The sequence below is a fragment of the Rhineura floridana genome, chromosome 5, assembly GCF_030035675.1.
Source record: "Rhineura floridana isolate rRhiFlo1 chromosome 5, rRhiFlo1.hap2, whole genome shotgun sequence".
NCBI classification, from domain to species: Eukaryota; Metazoa; Chordata; class Lepidosauria; order Squamata; family Rhineuridae; genus Rhineura; species Rhineura floridana.
The window spans coordinates 86,688,982-86,713,335 of NC_084484.1; the positions used below are offsets into that span (position 1 = coordinate 86,688,982).

General features: G+C 42.2%; 1 protein-coding gene across 12 annotated transcripts in view; it reads right to left on the reverse strand.

Moving 5' to 3' along the window:
• DMD (dystrophin) overlaps positions 1 to 24,354 on the reverse strand; it is a 2,032,119-nt gene that overhangs the window by 1,190,187 nt on the left and 817,578 nt on the right. For all 12 annotated transcript variants that reach the window (XM_061627388.1, XM_061627390.1, XM_061627384.1 and 9 more), the window contains 3 exons: positions 23,945 to 24,090; positions 23,569 to 23,781; positions 17,832 to 17,945 (listed from right to left, as the gene is read on the reverse strand). In XM_061627388.1, coding sequence (XP_061483372.1) covers positions 17,832 to 17,945; positions 23,569 to 23,781; positions 23,945 to 24,090 — 473 coding nt within the window. The remainder of the gene's footprint in view (positions 1 to 17,831; positions 17,946 to 23,568; positions 23,782 to 23,944; positions 24,091 to 24,354) is intronic.

Genomic DNA, 24,354 nt, shown 5'->3' on the forward strand with positions numbered 1-24,354 from the left:
TAAATCCCAATCAAAAACTGCAAGACATTATTAAAAAGGGAACCAGGATAACTAATAAAATAAAAATTAATAATAATTTTAAAAGCAAACACTAGACACTTACTCCTCAGTTTGGGGGTTGGTTTATCCAACCTCCCACGTTAACTTCTTCCCTTCGGCTCACTAAAAACCAGATTAAACACTAGGTGGAATATCCACAATTGGAGCTAAATAATTTATTTGTGGCCAAAGGGTGAAATCAGACACAGACACAGCAGTTTGGGTTGAACAAAGGGTCACTTTATTAAAACTATAACAAACCCCCTTAAAGTGACCTGCAGAGGGGAAACCTAGCTGCGGAAACTGTATATAAGCAAGCAGCTCTCAGGCAACCAGCCCCTCCTGGGGCAAGGGCAAGCCCTTCTGCTTACCCCTTACCCCGGCCACACCCTGTAGGTGAGCAGGGGGGCCTTCCCATGTCCCCACTCCCCAGGGCCATACAACTCCGGGTGGATGAGGTAAGTTGGCCTCAAAAGCAGCCCATATACTGCCCTTGGGCCGTAAAGCTCTGACAGAAAGGCCTCCAGAACCACCAAACACCTCCAAATGTGCCTAAGGGGGCCACCTAGCTGTCCTTACCTACTTCCCTTCCCGCACCTTCCCGCACCCATGTCTCAACAACCTGCCCCACTCAGGGCATTAACATTTTAAACCTTTCCAAATTAGTGGGATTAGCCAAAACCACCGATTAATCATGACACCCCTGAACGCAATTCCCTCCCACCCTCACAGTGTGAAGCAAGCAAAAAACCTGCCTGCCAACCAGGGTGGGCAAGATAAAAATCCCTACTCGGTCCCGAAGCAACCCAGATCACACCATAAAAGAGAGAGGGTGGGGTGGGCATCGCGTGCCAAGAGGAGGATAGAAGGGGCGGCATAGGCTTAAATAGGCCCCGGCGCTCTGCCCCTCCATGCAGCATGTCGTGCGCGCATATTATATGCGACGCGCAACCACTGCCCTGCTCTAAAATGGCGGCTGCAGCATCGTCCTCTAGCCACAACTACGCCCTGCACGTCCACGCTGCGCTCAGGCGAGCAGAGTAGGACTTACTGCCATATTCTTTCTAGAAATAATGGTTGCAGTGGTCTCATTCATAGTGTACCCATTTTACATTTATACCCTTTTTATGTTTTGAATTCTGCTGCCTGCCTGCCTTCTGTTTTCCACTTCTCTCTATTACTGTGCTTCCTGAGCCTTGGCTTCCCTTTCACATTATTGATAAAATGAAGCCACTTCTGGCCCAGTTTAGAGTTCCTAAGCAAGTCCCAGTTTTTCTCAGACCTCATTTCAGAGGCCTATAAGATCTCAGTATATTACCTCTTCCTCTCATTCCCTAGAGCAACCATACCATCAAGCAAACAGTCAAAAACAGTTGCTATTCAAATCTTTATACCACCATCTTACTCTACAAACACCCTTGCTGAATGGTTACAGCCCAGCTGAACCATTTAGGTGACAGATATTACACTCCAATTTATCTTTCCTTGTTAAGCTGCTTTACTTCCATATCCCCAGGCATGGCAGACGTCTTTGACAAAGGGCATCACATCAAATGCTTGAAATCACTAAACTCATGGGATTTGAGCTAAATAAAAGATTGCCATAAAAAAAGGATGGTAGCGTAATATGTAGGGGTCTATTGAGCCTATTTGGCTGCAGTACAAACAGGAACTCTTTCATACACTTGAGTACTCCTCAGAAAGGCAAGGATTCTTCAGTAACAATTGTGCCCTGAAACATAAGCTATAGCAACTCCCCTTTGTGAGAACTATGCATAGAAGAAGACTGTTTTAATTGGATTTATACATAGAATTTGGCAGTTCTGGCCCGATCAAGCTTTCAGTGCATTGACCCACCTCTTGTACTGAGTGCCTGCTTATGTTCAAGCCATTTGTTAAGTTGTTTTTTTAAAAGAGTCTGACTAATTATGTGCAGAATTATATACAAAAACATGTATATTATACACATAATATGTGTAAAAGAAGCAAGTCCCATGAGATACATATAATAATGCACACCGTATGTGATAATCGTTTGTATTTTAAGCAGAACTGGTAAAAAATTAACTCCCTTCTCATCAAGGAGCAAGACTGGAATTAGAAAAAAATCCAACTAATGCTCCATACTGAAATTTTCATCCCTACTGAGGAAACATTCAGGTAAAGACTCTCCAGTTAGGGATTGGGGAATCAGACTATTTTTGGTCTTATCACTTTTACATTTTAATTCTGTTCCATCCAGCATCTGCATTAATCCACAGATGAAACCCCATGAAAATCTAAATATGAATTTAAATACATATTTTAAATGAGTTTTATCTCAAAACTAAACATACTATTTAAATGTATTTTTTAGCTGATAACTGTGCTGGTACAGTCAGTAAGTGTGAAATTCAGTGAAATATAAGTTCCGACTTTCAAATTTGCAAAAATCAAATTTCTCAAGTATACCTACCAAGGATTTCTGGATGTCATATTACAACTGCAGATCTATGGGGTGTGGGGTGTGTGGCTAATGAACTGAATGTCAGCAGAGAAGAGCAATCATACACATGAATCTTTCTTTCTTTCTTTCCTTCTTTCTTTCTTTCTTTTTCTAACCAATCTGGAGGAGATTGGCAGTGGGGAGGGCATATGGCTCATGTTCAAGTTCAAGTTTATTGCGGTCAAAGACCCACAGTATATACAAGGAGCAACATAAAAAGGAAATAAAATGAGAACACGGTAAAGCATTAAAACAGAGTACAAAGTAAAATTGCATCAAAACAAGAGTTTACACTCAAGAGGGCAAGGATATCCGTATTTGTTGGGAGGCATGGATAAACTTTGCTACTTGAAGGGAGATTTCCCTATCAGAACCAGCCAGCAGGTAAGATATTATGGATTCTGGAGGCTTATATGGGTACCTTGCCAGAAGAGGGGAAAGGAATTTTTCCCTTAACAGTAGGTATAGGGAGCAATTTAAAAATGAGTGCTGAAGGGTTTCAATGGAACCCATACCACAGGGACAGAGGCGTTGCTCGGCAGGAAGGCCAGAGAACCTCCCGCTCAGCAATGTGGAGTGTAGGGAATTGAATCTGGCCTTGGTAAAGGCTAATCTGAATTTGGGTACTGTAAAGAAATCTAAATAAGGGGCAAGGTTTCCAGGATCCATTTTTAGCTTCAAAAAGAGGGGAGAGCATATTTTAGAGGCTCTATCAAACGAAGATTGCAAACTGAAGTCTCTAAGCCGAGACCGAATGTGGGCTTTTGCCAAGGTAAATGGTTGGGATGCTAAGAATTCCCCAGAGAAACCTAATTGCAAAAATTTCGCCAAGAGTTTTTTGCTCCAGTTGGATGTAAAATCGTCATTCCAAAGGGCAGATGTAAAGCCTGGGTGCGGATTATAGGCACGGTCGTGTTGGATATGTGTGTACGTGCATATGTGCCTCACATGAGTAGCAGAGCAAGAAAATGTAATTATGGGGTTAAGCCAGCCAGGATGCACGCCAAGGACGTTGGCTGGCAGCTGTGCCCAGCGAGGCCAGTCTTATCTACTTAAGGCTGGTGAGAAACCGAAAGCTCTGTGCGGGAAGCTGCTTCTGTGAGGGTTTGGACTTCTGTGTGAGTGTTTTGTGTTCTGTGGAGAAAGCAGCTCTGTGGAGGGAAAGTGAAACCGCTTGCATGCTTGTATGCCTTAATGTCCGAAGTAAAGGACTCTTAAACCAAGTTCTTTGTCTGTGGATCTCTGCACGTCTTGCTCTTCAATTGTAAAGTCCTGGACACGCAATATATCCGCACACACACCAACAGGGTTATGGGCCCAGATCCAGAGCACTTTACAACAGAGTAAAGACCGAGTCACAGCTCCGGAAGGCTGCTTGATCGTGCCTGGAAGAGGTGAGCAGAGATGGCAGTTAACATGTCTGCAGGCATGCCAATGGAGCGGCTTACATGGACTAATTACGCCAGCTGGAAGCTGAGGATGAGAGCTTTCCTAATCAAAGAAGATTTGTTTGAAGTAATCGACACTACCCCACCGGCGGCTCCTCAGGCGGCTTGGACGCGCAAGGATGAGAAGGCGCAGGCGTTTATTACTTTGGCACTTTCTGACTCTCAATTGCTCTATGTCAGAGACGAAACCACAGCGAGAGGTATGTGGGACGTACTACAGAATGTTCATGTTCAAACAACAGCGGGGAGCAAACTGTGTTTGGCCAGAAAGCTGTACCAGATGTGTTTAACGGAGGAAAGCACCATGGCTGAGCATCTCACGGAATTCAGGCGTTTATTTGCTGAACTGGAAGACAGAGAGATGGAGCATAGTAATCTTCAGAAAGTCTACTTAGTGTTGGCTTCACTCGATGAGACGTGGAATAATCTGGTGATGTCCATGGAGGCGATGCCCGATGGAGGCTTAAACTTGGACTTTGTTGAGGAAAAACTGAACCAAGAATGGCAGAGACGACAAGAGAAGAAAAGGACTGAGCTGAGAGAAACTGCCAAAAGCAAGCAGGCGAGCTTTAAGGAGCAGCAGGGTCATAAAACCTGTTATTTTTGTGGCGCACGTGGGCATATTCAAAGGAACTGTGTAGCCAAGCTGAAAAACAGAGACAGAGGCTGGAGGCAGGCAAGCGTGAACTTTGTCAGCGCAGGGAAGCCTCAAACTATAGAGACGGCTTGGGTGTGTGACAGTGGAGCATCCCATTGTCTCCTAAAAGATCCCAGTTTATTTCACACGTCAAAAGCAGTGCATGACTCTGTTTTGCTAGAGGATGGATCCAGGAGAGACGTGCTGGCACGAGGGACAGTGAAATTACGTGAAATTGGGATTCTCACTGATGTTCTGTATGTACCTGACTTAGCCAGTAATATTCTGTCTGTCAAGAAATTAGTAAGTATTGGATTTACTGTGGTGTTTGAAAAAGACAGATGTATTGTGCGGAAAGGGGGTGAGGTTTGCATGCAAGGGAGCCTTATAGATTCACAGTTCGTCATTCAGAGCGATCATGCAGGGTGTGCTGTGTTGAGTGCTGAGAGACAGGCACACAGAGGTTGCGTGCATGATTGGCACAGAAGGCTGGGGCATGCAAACTATGAAACCATTAAGAAAACACCTACACATAGTGAAAACTTGAAACTGACAGATTGTGGGCAGTTGATAGATTGTGATGCCTGTTGTCAAGCGAAAGCTACAATTGCACCCATTAAGAAAGAAGCGGAAAGCACCACAACCGCACCCTACCAGCTCATTCATTTTTTTTTTACAATAATTTTTATTCAAATTTTCATAAAACATAGAAAACAAAATCATAAAACATTCAAAGACAAAAAACAAAACAAAACAAAAATGATTAAACAAAAAAAAATAAAATGTTGACTTCCCATTTGTCACATATCAAATCAGTTATAGGTCTACAATATATAACAATCCTGTCTCTTAAATCATATTATAAAATCACTTTCCTCCAGTAGTTATCTTAATTAATCATCAAATCTCATAAACATTACTTTATTCTTTCCACAAAAAGTCAAAGAGAGGTTTCAATTCTTTAAGAAATATATCTATCAATTTTTCTCCAAATAAACATGTCAATTAATCCATCTCGTTAATAATTATAATAATCTTATTGTCATAATCATAGTCCAAATAAACATTTCGATTAATCCATCTCATCAGAATCTGTTAGGTCCAATAATTTCAATAGCCATTATTCCATTATCCCTATTAGTTCCATCTTCCATCTTCAATAGTCCTGTTAAGTCCAGTAATTTCAGTGTCCAATCTTCCATTATCAGTATTCCATAATAATCTTGCTGTTGTAGCCATAGTCATATAATAAGAGTCTGATGGGAATTTCCTCTATCCCAAATATTTTCTTGCCATCCATTCTGAATAAGTTGCTGAAACATTGTTGTAAATTCATATCTGTGTTCTTTTTTAGAAAATGCACTGGCTCATCTCTTAAGAGTTTTTCCATTGTCACATGACTGCAGTTAATTCCATAGATTTTCTCTATATCAAGCTCCATCACGTCATTCCAGTCCAGAAGATTATCCAAGCCATTGATAACTTTATCTCTAATATCTTCATTAATTTCTTCAGAGATAACGTTAAATTCCAAACAGTAGATTTTATTTCTAAAATCCATAAACTCCAGATCTTTTTCCAATTCCACATTTGTTCCAATCTCCAGGGCTTGTATCTTCCCTTTATTTTTTCTTTTCTCATCTCTGATCTCATTCTCCTCTCTCACAGGGTCCCCTATTTCTTTAAGCTCCTGCGTCATTTTGCTCAGTTCAATTTTCAGCTCCTTACTACCCTGTCGCAGGGTTTGTTTCGTTATCTCAATCTCATCCATTATTTTCTGAAATATAATTACTTCCAGATTCTCAGCCACTTTCTTGATTGCCATTTTTAAAACCACGAAAACAAAGCAAAACAAAAATAAAGAAGAACCACTTCTTATTTCAGCAACAATTGGGTTAATATTCCAGGCTTGATGACATCACAGTATAAACAGAGCAACCTGCCTTATCTCTCTATGTTCAGGAATGCAAAATAAATTTAGTTCCCAGCATCAAAACAGTTAGTGGCGTCGTGAAGAAGCAGATTCGTCAAAATAAAATAGACCAAAAAGAGAATAGTCCCAGACAATATAATATTCCTCGGAATAGAAATCAGGAATAGAAATCCCTCTTCTGTTTATTATCTTTAGAATGCACTTCCAGGACAGCTTTTTGCGACAGAAACAGAGATAAGCTGTTAATTTCGTGAATAACAGAGAAGAGCTATATCTCACCCAGAAGTTGTCCAAAGCCGATCAATCTGACAAATCTCCTTTTGCTGCAACAATTTAAACCAAGTAAAAAACATAATAGAAAGAAGGGTGCTTGCCTGTTAGTCCGTTCTCTCTTTCAAGAAAAGATAAACGTATCGCTTAAGCAGATAGAGCTTGTTAGGAAGTCCGTCCGGCATTGTTGGCTGGACCTTATCTCATAAATTAATGAAATCCAGACCTCCCAACAAAAACAGGCTTTGAGGTTGATCTCTACGTTTCTCCCTGCCCGGGAGAAATTTCATCAGTCAAAAAAAAAAAAATGTTCTGACTGATTTATATCTGAATAAGCTTCTTTTGAGGCGGGAGCCCGTCCCAAAAGCAGGCACAAGCGAAGTCACCCTTCCCGGAAGTCCCTACCAGCTCATTCATGTAGATCTGTCAGGGCCAATACAGAGTTCACGGGGAGGTGCGAAGTACTTTATGGTCGTGGTGGATGATTTTACAAGGTTCTGTCATGTTTATTTGCTCAAGAGAAAGGATGAGGCAGAACAGAAGCTGCGTCTGTTCATCAAGAGAATTGAAACGCAGCATAACGTTACAGTGAAAGCCATACGCTCAGACCAGGGGGGGGGAATTCACGAGCAACGCATTGCATGAGTTCCTGGAAAGTAAAGGAATAGAACAGCATTTCACAGCCCCATTTTCCCTGTTCAGTAACGGAATTGCGGAGAGAAAAAACAGGTCCCTTCAGGAAGCATTGAGAGCCATGCTGGGAGATTCCAGCTTAGCAGGTTCTTTCTGGGGAGAGTGCATTTTGTACGCGGCTTACATACACAACAGGGTGTTGCACAGTGCACTTGGAATGTCTCCATATGAAAAACTCACAGGAAGAAAGCCTAGGGTGCGACACATTGAGCGCTTCGGTGCTCGATGCTGGGTTCACATTCCACAGGGAAAGAGACGTGGCAAACTGACTCCCAGAGCACAGGAAGGGTTTGTGCTGGGTTTCCAGAATGCCTATTACAGGGTGTGGGTTCCTAAGACACAGCAGGTTGTGCTGAGCAGGAGCATAAAAGTCTCAGACAAGCCTTGGGACCAAGACCAGACAATTATACTCAATGGGTCAGACAATGCACCTACACAAGGGGTGAAAACAGAAGAAACACAAATTCCACTAAAAGATGCTTTAAATGAATTGATATGGGGCAAACGTAAAACAAAGAAAAGAAAGGCTGATGATCTGACATCACCTGAAGTCATGCCAGGTACAAGTGCGGCTGGTGGTGATACAGTGGGAGCCGAAGCTCCAGTTTCTTTGAGGCGTTCTGAGAGGGCTAACATTGGGAAGCTGCCTGACAGATTTACAGTGGGTTTAGTCAGCGGCCCGGGTGTATGCAAGGAAATTGAAATGGATGCAGAAACGTTATACCTGACTTGTGTACAACCAAAGTTTGAATAAAGTTTAAATGGTCTAATATTCAATGTAAATAAAATGTATGGAACTTGAATGTACTGAAATGTAATGATAAGTTGTAAAATGTATTATAAGACCTGAATGTTATGATTGTGTTCATGTGAGACACAGGTGGGGGCTGTTGGATATGTGTGTACGTGCATATGTGCCTCACATGAGTAGCAGAGCAAGAAAACGTAATTATGGGGTTAAGCCAGCCAGGATGTGCGCCAAGGACGTTGGCTGGCAGCTGTGCCCAGCGAGGCCAGTCTTATCTACTTAAGGCTGGTGAGAAACCAAAACTCTGTGCGGGAAGCTGCTTCTGTGAAGGTTTGGACTTCTGTGTGAGTGTTTTGTGTTCTGTGGAGAAAGCAGCTCTGTGGAGGGAAAGTGAAACCGCTTGCATGCTTGTATGCCTTAATGTCCGAAGTAAAGGACTCTTAAACCAAGTTCTTTGTCTGTGGATCTCTGCACGTCTTGCTCTTCAATTGTAAAGTCCTGGACACGCAATATATCCGCACACACACCAACAGGTCAGCCCCAAAATTTATGGCCATCAGCCATGCCGTGCATTCCAGGGATGCACAACCGCACTCTAACCTAAGAGCTGCTGAAGCGACGCATCTTGGTATGCCAAGCACCCTGCGTAGGAAAAGGGAAAGGACTGCTTCCACTGAGGAGTTAAATGAATGTATCCATATAGGGGCCCCGTAAAGAATTTGGGGGATGATTTTGGCTTTGAAAACCTGTATAGCTGCTGGCACATACTGCCCCCCTTTGGTGAAAAAGAAGCGTAATACACCCTTTACTGTATTACGGGCATTCTTGATCACCACTCTAATATGGGTTGTCCATTTCATCGTGGAGTGGAATATGATTCCTAAGTACCTAAAGTGGGAGACCTGTTCAATTTGGTGACCATTGATTGACCAGGGAGAGGTTATTTTACGTTTAGAAAATACCAAGATTTTGGTATGGCTCATGTGTAGTTCTTGTGCAGGGTGAACTGCCTGTGCAGTGAACTGAATGATAGGAGAAAGTAGCCAGATGCCTTCAGAGTTAGAGTCTGTAACCGGCAGAAGGTTGGCCCTCCCTGGGTGTGAGACAGAGGAGGAGTAGATGTGTACCGTGTCCATGCTAAGGCTGCCTCTAGTGTTCTGGCTTGGGACTTCATGGCCTCCATGACGACCATGGGGCTGTCTCAAGTTGTCACTGGCCCAACGCATAGGGCAGGGCATACCCTCGACTTGGATTTTGCCCCAGATGGAGGAAGGGGTGGTCTGGAGATAAGGGGGTGGATGTCACCCCATTGTCATGGTCAGACCATTTCCTGGTGAAGTTTAGACTTATAGCTCTGATCCTTCCCTGCAGGGGTGGTGGACAGATTAAGATGGTCTGCCTCCAGAGACTAATGGAATCCACTGGATTCCTGAATGCCCTGGGGAGTTCCCAGTAGATAGAGCACGTGACGCTGTTGAAGCCCTCGACACACTGTGAGTGCTGTGAGTGTTGAGTGCCGTCTCTGGCAATGTGGAGCCCAGTTTGCCCCTTGGTACACCAGTGAGCTAAGGGCAATGAAATAGGCTGGACGACAGCTAGAGCACAAGTGGCAAAAGATGTGCTGGGAGGCTGATCAGACATGAGTAAAACATCAGAACCGTACCTACTGTGTGGCAGTGAGGGCAGTGAAGGCGGCCCATTTCTCTGCCTGCATCACATCCTCAAGTAGCCGTACAGTGGAATTTTCCGTATTGTCAGGGTTCTGTTGACATCAACTCCAGGAAATGGAGTTTTAGACCCATCAGAGGCCCACTGTGAATTGTTTACAAGGCACTTTGAGGGTAAATTTGGTCGCCTCCATAGCAGTCTTGATGCCTTATCCACATCTACTGTACTCCCCAATGAGGTGTCCAGTGCAACGTCTGATGCAACCTCTTGGGAACAGTTTCAGTTAATGGTCAGTTGATGCGGCCTGATGACATAGAGAAGGTGCTTACGATGATACGGTCAGCAATGCATTCTCTCAACCCTTGCCCTTCTTGGCTTATTAAAACTTGCCGAGGGGGTTTGACCGAGTGGATTCAGGGTGTGGTCAACTCATCATTGTGGGAGGCAGAGGTTCCAGCCACCCTGAAAGAGGCAGTGATCCGACAGCTCCTGAAAAAGGCCATTCTGGACCCACTGGGCTGCGACAATTACCAATCGGTCACAAATACCCCCTTCTTAGGGAAGGTGATTGAGAGGGTTGTGGTGCAGCAATTGCAAGTATTATTGAATGAAACAGATTATCTCGACCCTTTCCAGTCTGGGTTCAGGCCTGGTCATAGGACTGAATTGGCCTTGGTCACCCTGATGGATGACCGTTATAGGGAGAAGGACAGGGGAAGTGTGACCCTGTTACTCTTACTTGCTCTTTCAACGGCTTTTGATATCATTGACCATGGTATCCTTCTGGGCCGACTTGGTGAGATGTGTATTGGAGGCACTGTTTTACAGTGGTTCTGATCCTATCTCCAAGGTCGTTTTCAGAGAATAGCATTGGGTGATTGTATTTCGGCCCCCTGGCAGTTGTGCTGTGAATTCTTAGCCCACTCCAAGTCTGATACGTCTGCTAGAGCCCTGTGTTTTGGGGATTGTATCTTGGGTGACAATCATGTGCAGCTTTCTTTGTGCATGTGCAAGACTGACCAGAGGGGTAGGGGTCAGGTTGTTATTCTGAATGGTTGCCCACTGCCTGCCATGTGTCCAGTTTCTGCCCTGCATAATGTTTGTCTGTAAGGCCAGCGGGCCAGGGTTACTTATTCATACACCTTGGCGGATCCACCGACTCAATTTCAGATTTGGTCCGTTGTTCGGAGGGCCTTGTTGGCCAGCTGGCAAATCCAGGAGCGTATGGGCTACATTCTTTCTGGATTGGTGTGGCAACTGCCACTGCCCTCGTTGGCATGCCTCTGGAAAACATTCAAGCCATTGGCAGATAGCAATCTGCTGCATTCTAAACTTATGTTCATTTGTAAGTGTTGTTTCTTGTTCTTTCCAGGTTCCCGAAGACTTCCAGATCCGGCCCAGATTGTTCTCTATGGGCATTCTATTCTGTTTTGGGCACAAAGGAGGGCTTGTTCTTCTGCGGTGGGAACTCATCTGCAGCTGTCATCTCATGCAACAATCCATTGGGAGATCAAGCGCAGAATGCGATGGAGTGAATTGTTACCAGAGGTCTGTAAGATGATGTCTTCAGGCCGTGGGCCCCATGTTCTCATTATCCACCTGGGCAAGAATGATTTTGTGCAGCAGCCGGGATTGGATCTGCTACACAGTGTGACCCATGATTCATGTTGGATCAAGCACTCATATCCTGACTTGCTTATAGTGTGGTTGGATATGCTTGAGCGTAGGGTATGGAGGGGTGCTATTCAGCCTAACAGGATATATAGGTCCCAGCACTGGGTTAATAGGATGGTTTGACAGCTTGTTCTGTCCATGGGGGTAGTGGTTATTCCCCATGGCAGGATTTGCTTCCATTGTCCCCATCTCTTTAGGGATGATGGGGTACACCTCTCGGAGATGGGTTATGATTTCTTTTTGGAGGTTTGGCAGCCTTGGTTTTTCTGGGTTGAGGGGATCAAGGTTCTACTGATCCCCTCTTGTGGCATGGAATTCGGGCAGGTGAGGAAGGTGGGGTAAACAGCTGGATACTGAGGCATTCTTGGGTTAAGACTTAATCCTCAGTGGGGACCGGACCTGGTGCGAGATGTAAGTGTTGTCGAACCGATTGGGAGCAGTGACCTTAGCGCTATTAAATTAAACATACATGTAAATGGCCAATTGCCAAGAAAATCCAACACGGTCACATTTGACTTCAAAAGAGGAAACTTCACAAAAATGAGGGGATTGGTAAAAAGAAAGCTGAAAAACAAAGTCCAGAGGGTCACATCACTCGAAAATGCTTGGAAGTTGTTTAAGAACACTATATTAGAAGCTCAACTGGAGTGCATACTGCAGATCAGAAAGGTACCGCCAGGGCCAAGAAGATGCCAGCATGGTTAACGAGCAAAGTCAAGGAAGCTCTTAGAGCCAAAAAGTCTTCCTTCAGAAAATGGAAGTCTTGTCCGAATGAAGAAAATAAAAAAGAACACAAACTCTGGCAAAAGAAATGCAAGACAATAAGGGATGCTAAAAAAGAATTTGAGGAGCACATTGCTAAGAACATAAAAACCAACAACAAAAAATTCTATGAATACATTCAAAGCAGGAGACCATCTAGGGAGGCGATTGAACGCTTGGATGATAAGGGAGTCAAAGGTGTACTAAAGAATGATAAGGAGATTGCACAGAAGCTAAATGAATTCTTTGCATCTGTCTTCACAGTAGAAGATATAGGCCAGATCCCTGAACCTGAACTAACATTTGCAGGAAGGGATTCTGAGGAACTGAGACAAATAGTGGTAACAAGAGAGGAAGTTCTAGGCTTAATGGACAATATAAAAACTGACAAATCACCAGGCCTGGATGGCATCCACCCGAGAGTTCTCAAAGAACTCAAATGTGAAATTGCTGATCTGCTAACTAAAATATGTAACTTGTCCCTCGGGTCCTCCTCCGTGCCTGAGGACTGGAAAGTGGCAAATATTATGCCAATATTCAAAAAGGGATCCAGAGGGGATCCCGGAAATTACAGGCCAGTTAGCTTAACTTCGGTCCCTGGAAAACTGGTAGAAAGTATTATTAAAGCTAGATTAACTAAGCACATAGAAGAACAAGCTTTACTGAAGCAGAACCAGCATGGCTTCTGCAAGGGAAAGTCCTATCTCAGTCCTATCTCAGTCATGGAATAAGAGGAGAGGTCCTCTTGTGCATAAGGAATTGGTTAAAAAGCAGAAAGCATAGAGTAGGAATAAACGGACAGTTCTCCCAATGGAGGGCTGTAGAAAGTGGAGTCCCTCAAGGATCGGTACTGGGACCTGTACTTTTCAACTTGTTCATTAATGACCTAGAATTAGGAGTGAGCAGTGAAGTGGCCAAGTTTGCTGACGACACTAAGTTGTTCAGGGTTGTTAAAACAAAAGAGGATTGCAAAGAGCTCCAAAAAGACCTCTCCAAACTGAGTGAATGGGCGGAAAAATAGCAAATGCAATTCAATATAAACAAGTGTAAAATTATGCATATTGGAGCAAAAAATCTTAATTTCACATATATGCTCATGGGGTCTGAACTGGTGGTGACCGACCAGGAGAGAGACCTCGGGGTTGTAGTGGACAGCATAATGAAAATGTTGACCCAGTGTGCGGCAGCTGTGAAAAAGGCAAATTCCATGCTAGGGATAATTAGGAAAGGTATTGAAAATAAAACAGCCAATATCATCATGCCATTGTATAAATCTATGGTGCGGCCGCATTTGGAATACTGTGTACAGTTCTGGTCGCCTCATCTCAAAAAGGATATTATGGAGTTGGAAAAGGTTCAGAAGAAGGCAACCAGAATGATCAAGGGGATGGAGCGACTCCCTTACGAGGAAAGGTTGCAGCATTTGGGGCTTTTTAGTTTAGAGAAAAGGTGGGTCAGAGGAGACATGATAGAAGTGTATAAAATTATGCATGGCATTGAGAAAGTGGATAGAGAAAAGTTCTTCTCCCTCTCTCATTATACTAGAACTCGTGGACATTCAAAGAAGCTGAATGTTGCAAGATTCAGGACAGACAAAAGGAAGTACTTCTTTACTCAGTGCATAGTCAAACTATGGAATTTGCTCCCGCAAGATGCAGTAATGGCCACCAGCTTGGATGGCTTTAAAAGAAGATTAGACAAATCATGGAGGACAGGGCTATCAATGGCTACTAGCCATGACGGCTGTGCTCTGCCACCCTAGTCAGAGGCAGCATGCTTCTGAAAACCAGTTGCTGGAAGCCTCAGGAGGGGAGAGAGTTCTTGCACTCAGGTCCTGACGCACAGGAAAAAATCGCCCCAACTTCTGATGCTGCCACACTAGTAAGAGCTAAGCCATGGTTTGGTTTAGTGTTATGTCCAAACCTGGGCTCATGGTTTGTCTCACTCAAACAAACCACAAGCAGTAAGCCAAGAACCTTGGCTATAGCTTATGTTTTGTTTCCAGTGAGATAAACCATGAGCCTGTATTCAGACATGACACTATGTCAAACAATATCTTAGTTCTCAGTAGCATGGAGGTAAATTGAGGCTGGTCTGGAAGGTGCAACTGGTGCAAAATGCAGTGATGTGACTACTCACTGGGGCAGTATGTCGCCAACATGATATCCCACTGCTGAAATAATTTCACTGGCTGGCTGCCCATTAGCTACTGGGCTAAGTAAAAGGTACTGGTTTTGGTGTATAAAGCCCTATAAGCTTGGGACCAGGATACCTGAAATATTGTATTACCCTTTATATACCCAGCCGATCACTGCACTCTGTATATGATGGCCTTCTGTAGGTACCATCTCATCAGGAGGTCCATTCCACACACATAGGAAGCAGACCTTTAGTTGTGGCACCTACCCTTTGGAATTCATTCCTCTTAAATATTAGACAGGTGCTATCTCTGTTGCCTTTTCAGTGCCTAATTAAGACCTTCTTTCTACAACCGTTTTAAGTACAGACCTTATTGCAGTTGGCATCTGCATTGGAATTGTTTTTAAGATGTTTTAAAAGATCTTTTAAAAATATTTTTAAAGATGCTTTGTTTTTAAGATGTTTTTAGTGTTTTATTGGTTGTATGCCACCCTGGGCTCCTTCTGGGAGAAGTGGGATATAAATTAAAATTTAAAAAATACATAAATAGCAGTGACAGAGGAGCAAAGCTACTGCAATTTTCTCTCTGATCACCAGCACACTTGTTCATTCATAGCAAGCCATAGTTTGTTTTAGTGTTGTGAGACAATAAAGCCATAATATCAGCATACAGTGAAGGGCAAGGCACCACTGAAATATTTATGGAGCTGAAGATTCTGAAAACAACTCTGCTGGCAAAATATGTTTGCTTATATTTAAAACAATAACTTGATTTTCTGCCATATGTCCCTCAAAGTAGCTTCATATAGGATGGCTGCATTAGAAATGGGACCCCCTTTTTGGTGCATTTTGTTGAATTGGCAGGCACTTCAATTTTGGGTCAGTTATTTTTCTGCTATCCTTTGCTTTTACAGTTCCAATTTTTCCCCTCCCCACAAAATAACAATATTGTTATCAATGTTTCCCCTTTGCCCAGTGCCTGCCCAAATCCACCCACTCCTCTCCAAACTCTCCTTCTCCTCCTCTTGAATCCTACTGGAGCTTCCCTTCCCCCCCCCGCCCTAGGAGAAAGTGAGAGATTGTTTTAATGCAAAGGAAAGACATATGCTGGTCAATTTCACATTAGCAAAGCAAAGACACTGGTTTGTCAGTTTAAAGAGCAACACAAACATATATGCTGGTCAAGTTCACCTTAGTAAGGCAAAGGCACATGCTGGTCAGTTTAAGGTTAGCAAAGTAAGCACACAGGTGATCAGTTTCACATCTGGTAATCAAATAGACAGGCGGTGCAAAGCAGATATAGAGGCTGCAAGGCAAAGACCAGGTTGACCAAAACAAAGATGTGGGCTGCAAAGCAGGCTGAGCAGAGCAAAGATACAGAGCAGGCCGAGGAAAGCAAAGATATGGGCTGCAAAGCAAAGACACAGGTTATTCACTTTAATGTTAGCAAAGCTAACACACAGTCTGGCCAATTTCACAAGCAAACACTCAAGCTGGTTAGTTTAATGTTAGCAAAGAAAACACACAGGCTGGTCAATTTCATGTTAGTGAGCCAAAGACACAGGTTTGTCAGTTTCAAGTTAGCAAAGCAAAGAAGCAGGCTGATCGGTTTTACATTAGCAAAGAAGAGTTTGATGTAGTTTTTTAAAGAAAAAATCCGATGTCAGGAAAAGCAGGGAAAATCACAGTATTCAGTATTACTCCGCAAAAATACTGAACCTGCGGACAGTACAGTGACTTGCCTATCCCTAGGCTTCACACACAAATAAGAACATAAACACCCCTCCATCTGAATTCCAAACTGTTCACCTCATTTGACTTTATTCACCATCATATTCAAATCTAGAATGATCAAATATCTTAACATTTTGAAAGCTTCCTAAAACATGCATGTGTATGCACAGACACATACCGAGAAGAAAAGGTGAATTCCATGTTAGGAATCATTGGGAAAGGGATTGAAAAAAAACATGCCACTATCATAATGTCATTACACAAATCGATGATGTGAAAACATTTGGAATATGTGTACTTGGAGTACATTTCTGTTCACCACACCTCAAAAAGGATATTGTACAGTTCAAAAGGGTGCAGAAAAGGAGAACCAACATGATCAAGAGGCTGGACCAATTCCCCTATGAGGAAAGCTTTTAACATTGGGGGCTTTTTAGTTTAGAGAAAAAGTGAGTAAAGGGGGAAAGAGGTGTATAATTTTATACACAGTATGGAAAAAGCAGTTGGGATTTTTTTTCCCTCCCTCTCTCACAATACTAGAACCGGGGTCGCCCAATGAAGCTGAATGTGGAAAACTCAGGACAGACAAAAGGAAGCGCTTCTTCACACAGCACACTATTAAACTAGTTATACAGTACCACAAGATGTAGTTATGACTACCAAATTAGATGGCTTTAAAAGGGGTTAGACAAATTTATGGAGGATAAAGCTGTCACTGGCAACAATGGATGTGAACTACCTTCAGTATCAGGGGTGGCACATCATTGAATACCAGTTGCTGGGGAACGCGGGAAGGGAAAGTACTGTTGCACCCATGTTCTGCTTATGGGCTTTCCATACACAGTTGGTTGGCCACCATGAGAACAGGATGTTGCAGGGGTTTCAGGTGTAGATTCTTACACATGCACACTGTTGTATACTAAAGCAGATTGAAGGTAACTGTATTTGTAGGAAGGCTATGCAAAAGGATGATACTTGGTATTGCTATGAGTTTGGGGGGGGTTGAAATGGATGATCTCTGAGAGTACCCTTTCCAGCCTCTGATTCGGAATCCTGTGCCTTGGAATGAGGAACTCACTCTGCTGGTCAGATGAGTCTCTCCTTTGTTAAGCTAATAGAGTGGCCAGGTAGTTAATGAGCCTATTAGGTGCCCAGCAACTGATGAATGAGCCAGGAAGATCCTTTTGTCATTGAAACTCTGCAGAAGAGCCTTCCCCCCCCTCCTGGAGCCTAGGAGAGGTTTGTGTTTTTAGTTGTGTCTAGAGAAAGGCTGGTAACTGGAGACAGGCAGAGAGACTGGCTCTCTGCACCATGGCATTTGGGGTGACTCCTGTAATACAGATGGAAAAGCTTGATATTGGACTGCTGATGCCTTGAACCCCTCCATCCTAAGCTCAGGTTGGAATGTGTGTAAATAAATAAACCATATTTCATAAAGACACCACAGTCTCCAGTGACCTTCTTCCCAAAGGAAACCAAACCCTGGAGGAGCACAGGGACCCCGGAAATCTCACCGCTCGGAGATTGGGGAGGTGTGCAACAGTATTTACTATGATCTACTTTGTACAGTACATGAAATGTACACAAAGCCATGAACTTACTGTACACTGTTCTAGCTGTTTTTCAAGTGCTTCTGAATCACCAAGGGCAGGCCACTCTTCTTTTAGAAAAACATCCACTTCAGCCATCCATTTCTTCAGGGTTTTAGTGTCATTCTGTTTTTGAAAAAGCACTGTATTGCATTATGTGAAGCATTTGCTAGTGATAAATAAAACTGACAGTAGCATTATGGCTGAAAGCCATAAGCAATGTGGAAATTAACACTGCATCTGAAAAATCTCTAAACTTTTAAAATTGTAGACAAATATTTGGATTTATTTTTCATAATTTGGTCTAATCACTGCCTTCATTTATCTTCATGCCAGGAAATAGCAATTCTCCCAGATTTTGTCCTCTACATCTTTTAAAAATGAAATATATAACAAAGTAATTGTGCATGTTTATATTGTGGTTTCTCAGTTAGTGTAGTAGCCTCAATAGAATTTGTGTAGGTATGTGTAGATGCCATATAAGAACATGCATTAGATCATACGGGGCAAACTGTGACATGGAGAGCCATTCTTTCATCCCATCAGAACATCTTTACTGTTCATTTCCTTTTTATTTTGCTTCGCTTTTTAAGTGTCTCTCTCCCCCACTCCTTTTTTTGTAGTTTGTAGCAATTGGAAGGTGTAGTATTTTTTATTAATATATTTTTTTAAAAAAATCTGAATGGCTTAAGAGAAAAGGCTTTGCTGGACAGTTACAGTAGCTTTTGTAATAATACCCTGCTTATTTACAAGTGTACAAGTCAAGCAAATGAAAACAACTAAGCTCTAAATCAGCTTTTACCAGCCATAGCTACTATGGTAACCTTGTTTAAAAAAACTTCATTCTCAGACTGTTTTTGTTCTTCTCAACATACTGAAACTGCAAAAACTTTTATATCAGTTTTGATTGAAGCAGGTGGATTATGAAACAAATTCCAGTGGCTTGAAATACTGATCAAAGCATCAATTCAGACTGGAACCACAGCTGGGAACAAAGAACGAACTAGAGCTCTACTCGACCCCACCCCATGGTTGCATTCAGGAGTGAACGATGCTGGTTGCAACTTGAATATTAATAGCAAGATACTGGAAAAACAGCATGTTCCATCTGTATGTGAATGGGAGAATGTAATGTGGTACAGGATGTTAATACATAAAATATTACAAAAAAATGTGGGAGGCTACTGTAAACATGAAAAAACCTCACTAAAAAGTTGGTGTAAATTTATTTCATATTGGAATAGCAAAACCCAATGTAAAAATATTGCAAATGCAGTGTTAGAAATAATATAACCAGAGACAGCAATGTTCCCTGATAAAGATCAAGGGACAATATAATTTAGAGAATATTAAAACGATATAAAGACAAAACTACGTAGAGGACGCAAATGTGAGTACTAGTTAAAAATATTGCCCTTAAAAAAAAGATTATCTTACCCTTTTTATCACTGAGAAACCCTATGGAATAATTTAGTATAAGTTTGAGTTTTGCAGATATCTATCTATCTATCTATCTATCTATCTATCTATCTATCTATCTATCTATCTATCTATCTATCTATCTATCTATCTATCTATCTATCTAGATCTATAGATATGTCTATAGATATGTCTATAGATATATCTATAGATATAGATCTATAGCTATACATATAGATATCTCTCTATCTATATATATAGATAGATAGATATAGATAGATAGACATAGATAGCTACATAGATAGATAGATAGATAGATAGATAGATAGATAGATAGATAGATAGATAGATAGATAGATAGATAGATAGATAGATAGATAGATAGATAGATAGATAATTCATTCTATCTGTGTCATATATATATATATAAAGACACAGATAGGATGAATTGCAATCTACTTTCTGTATTTCTAGTTAATTTATTTTAAAAAGAGTATTGCAATGTAATTAAAGTTGCATGCAGTTCGGCCTTTGTTTATTGAAGGGACATTTTTTCTAATAATATATATGTTAAGAGGACTGTGTGTTGACAGGTTACTGTGAATAACAGCCAGCCATTGTGCACATTCTCTAGGCCTCATGGAGAAGAGACATTGGTCTTACTGTGAAACGGTCTTCTGTGTACATGTAAAGATTTTCCCAGGTGAGACTTGAGCTCCACCACTGTTGAAGGCAGAAAATATGCTGTTTTATTTTTCAGAGTCTTCTAGTCTCTCCTTACACATAGGGACCAGTTCTTTCATGACAAGTCAGAAAAGATATATATAGGAACAGTGACCTCAAAAACAGACAAAGCAGACAAACAAGCACTCTCTGCTACAGAACAGAAAACAAGAACAGAATCAAATAGCCCAGCAAACAATAGGGAGAGGCCCTGAGATCATATTTACATGCATGCACAAGAATTTCATGGTAAGACTAGATGTCTTTTCTCCCATACATGTAAGATGATCACAGCTGGGACATACCATAACTGAACTATGTAGGGCGGGTGGGTAAACTTAAAAGCAAAACTGAGCTGCCTATTGGCCAGCGAGAACATGATTCAGTACCTTTCTCCCAAAGGCTGTGTTGGCCGAGGCACAGGAATCTACGTTATAATGCTTGATAAACGTGTCAGGGATAGCCCATGTGGCTGCCCTGCAAACCTCATGAAGAGCAGCATTAAGGAAAAAGGCAGCAGCTGAAGTAGCCACCACACTGGGGAATGTGCCAGAATCTTAGATAGAAGAGCAAGCCTCAAGGAAGCATAGGCCAACACTATGCAGCCTTTAAGCCACCTAAACAGGGTGGAGGTGGACACTTCTTCCCAAAGAAGAGAGGTGAAAGGAACAGGGTATTAGTTTGGCAAAAAGGGCTTCATTATTGAGATGAGAGGATCTGCTGAAGTGGACACAGTTGACTCTTTGTGTAATTGTTCGGAAATTCATGGTCTTGAAACATACCAACTTGATGTATAGATCTCAGGTTCTCAGAAGACCAAATCAAGAGGTCGACCAGATAGGGATAAACATGAATCTCTTGCAGGCTGAGGTGGACCACCAGGTTGACCATGATTTTTGAAAACACTCTGGGACAATTGACAGACCAAAGAGCATGGTCTTGTACTAGAAGTAGAGGCTGTTGGTCACAAACCTCAGAGTAATATGTTTCCTTGAGATTAATTGATGAGAGGAAGTTCCCCTTTCCAGGGCCTCCTTGATGGGCAGAAGTGACTCCATCTGGAAATTGTGATATCAAATGAACTTATTTAGATGTTTCAGTTCCAGCACTACCCTGAAGGAGACACAGTAAAGAAAAAGGAATAGGTGCCAGAGAGTATCTCCCCAGGAGGAACTGGTTCTATGGCAGAGATCTCAAGCAGATGCTGAACACAATTCTGAACCCTGGCTCTGTTTTCCAGACTGGGGGAAAGAGGGGAAGAAAGGAAAGGAAGGAACATCTGGGGAGGGGATGATGCCTTGCCTCATAGTCTACAGCACTCTCAAGGTGATTTCATGCCACCTGTCAGAGCCCTAAATTATTTTTGGTGGGAATTGCTGTTTTTTCTTTAGATTTTCCTATAGCCAGAGAGCGGGACTGATTTTACTTGCTGATGAGCTGGTGGGGCTTATGGGGACAGTAGTACAGGTAATACTGAACAGTACAAGTGAAGGAAGAACAAGGCCAGCTGAATATGGAGGGAGGAATATTGAGGCAGGGCTGTTGACAATGAGGGCTGCAGTCGGAATGGGAATTTCTGAGGTAGAAAACAAAATCCAGTGGTGGGCTCTTCTTCCCCAAAGGGAGAAAGGAGACAAAAAGGCAGTAGCAGATACTGAGCAGACACAAATAAACAGACATGATTTTTTTTTTCCTTGAGGAAAAACCAAATGGATGGATGAATGAAGAAGCTAAGCAGCAGGAATTAGGAGAAACGAACAGTAAGAGAAATCACACTGAAATAACTCTTAAAATATAGGCCTGATCCAGCAGAAGGTGAGCAGAGAACGTGAACCCAACTACATTTGGTGAAGGCAGAAAGAACTGATTCCTGTGTGGAAGGGGAGACTAGAAGCCTCGCAAAATCAAATATCGTCTTTTCTGCCTTCAACCACAAGGTACAGCTGAGTCCCTCATTAAATCATCTCACAAGCACAGGAGAAGGTGCAGCTAATCTATCCATGAAGAGGGAAGTGTGCATATTTCCTGATCAATATATATAATCACCTTGGGGAATGTGCTCATCTCAACTGCATTTTGGACAGTCAATGGCTATTATGCAAATCCCCTTCCTCTCTCCCCTTGGTTAACTCTTCCATTCATTGCCTTTTGATGATGATTTATTCCATGCTGCTACTGAGCTTTTCCCTAAGCTTAACAAGCAGTGTCTGTGAGTGAGATTTTTATCAGGATGATGGGATGGGATGGGAAGATTTAAAACTTTCTGCTCCTTGTGATCCCCCTTGTGCTGCTCAGCTGATTGTGGAGCAGATGGGAGTGGTGAAATGAAGGCTCAACTACAAAAAAATCTTAATATTTTTCTGAGGTCCACTCTTCCTCCTCTCTGCTCAGCTCATGAGTGGGAGGATATATTTAAGCAACATAAAATTAAGCTGCAGGCCCGAAGCAGCCCATGGGGGTGTAGATTGCACACTTTTGATCTAGAGATGAAGGAGTGAAGCATGTTTCTTGAAGACTATGCATACTGACCAGATAATGTGCATAATGGCTGCAGAATATACAAAATGCAGTCAAGATATGTTTCTTCCCCAAGGCATGTTCGTGATTATGAATATTGGCTAGAGAATGTACAAAATTATGTTGAGATGCCTCCATTCCACAAGGCCTATTGGAGATTATGAGAATGTCCAAAATTCTGTAAAGATACACACATTCCACAAGGCCTGTTGGGGATTATGAATATTGGTTGGAGAATGTACAAATTCCATCAACATATGCAAATTCTCCAAGCCTGTTGGATACTACGTGTGATGACTGGGAAATGTGCAAACTTCCCACTTCATGGCTGAACTATGGACACATTTTCCACGAGGCCTAAGGAATGTGTAACATAGCCGACTGTTATGGACATTAACTGTTCAACTTACATTCCCCTTAATATTTACATTATAGACTCTAGATTCCAAGATCACAAACAATGTGTAAAAATAGATTTTTGCATGTGAGTTATTTGAACCAGGTGCCCCAAAGCCAACTATGTGGAGAAAAACTTTCAGAATCCTCCTACACAAGTAAAAAAACCACACAAAAAACCTTCCTCAAAACCCTGCATTCTCTGTATGCCCCATGTGGAAACAAACAATTGGCACTGTGGAATATCATCACCTCACCTTTCCTCCAAGGAGCTCAAGGTGGTGTACATGGCTCTCCAACATCACCATTTTCTCCTCACAACAACCTTGTGAGGTAGGTTAGGCTGAGAGACTGTGTCTGGCACAAGGTCATCCAGCAAGCTTCATGGCTGAGTGGGGATTTGACCTCTGATTTCATGGGTCCTAGTCCAACACTCCAACCACTACATCACACTGGCTCTGTAGCCAACTAAGTTTTATTCAGAGTAGAATGAGTATGTTTTATTTCAGTGGGTCTACTCTGAGTATGACTAACATTCGTTACAATTCTGTGTGTCTTCCAAGTCTCTTTATCTTGGACTGGGACCCTTCTGACTACAAGGGAAGATTCACTTTATTTCACATATGACACTAAGTCAATATAGCTGACATAATATGGATAATAAATAGAGGAAATAAAAAAGAGCTTAGCTAACCTGGAACTGTTGTAGCTTGGTGATCTGTTCCTCAAGTTTTTGACAGTTCTCTGCCAATTGAATAGATAGCTTCTTCCAACGGCCAAGGATCCCCTCAATTTCTGATCGATATTTCTGACTGACTTCTGCAGGAGCTTTTCTAGACATTTCTTCCACAGTTGTGCTTAAATAGTTGAGTCCCTTTTGTTGCTCTTGTAGGGAATTTTGTAAAGCCTGTGATATAAAAAATTAACAGTGCACTGGCTTTTATTTGATTCAGTCTAAGAATATACCACAATGCCTAACATTTTGAAATCTGTCAATGTAACTATGATATTTTACCTTAACACCAAGTATTGATCAGTTAAAACAGTTTTGTCATGCTCTCTGTGCATACCTTTAGCTCTCTGAGTTTTTGCTCCATGATTTCTAATTCGGTGACTGTAACTTGAGGTATGGAGAGTTTGGCTTCTGACCACTGAATCCTCAAGAGAATAGTGTTCATGGTTTCCTTATATTGTACAGGTGGCAAACTATCAAAAGCTGCATGGAAAAGGAGAAACTGGCATTGCTTTATTCCATATAATTCAATTTGTGGAATTTTAGACAAAAACAAATCAACATACTTCTTTTCAGATAGGTATAACACAAACAGACTGTAGCCCAGAAGAAAGAAGTGAAGTAATATTGTGGCAGAATTTCTCCTCACATTGCCAATCTCCCTCAGCAAGAGTAACGATTGTGTGTCTCAGAGTAACATAGGTCTAGTTTGGTTAATCACACGGTGCACTGCACTGGTTATATGGT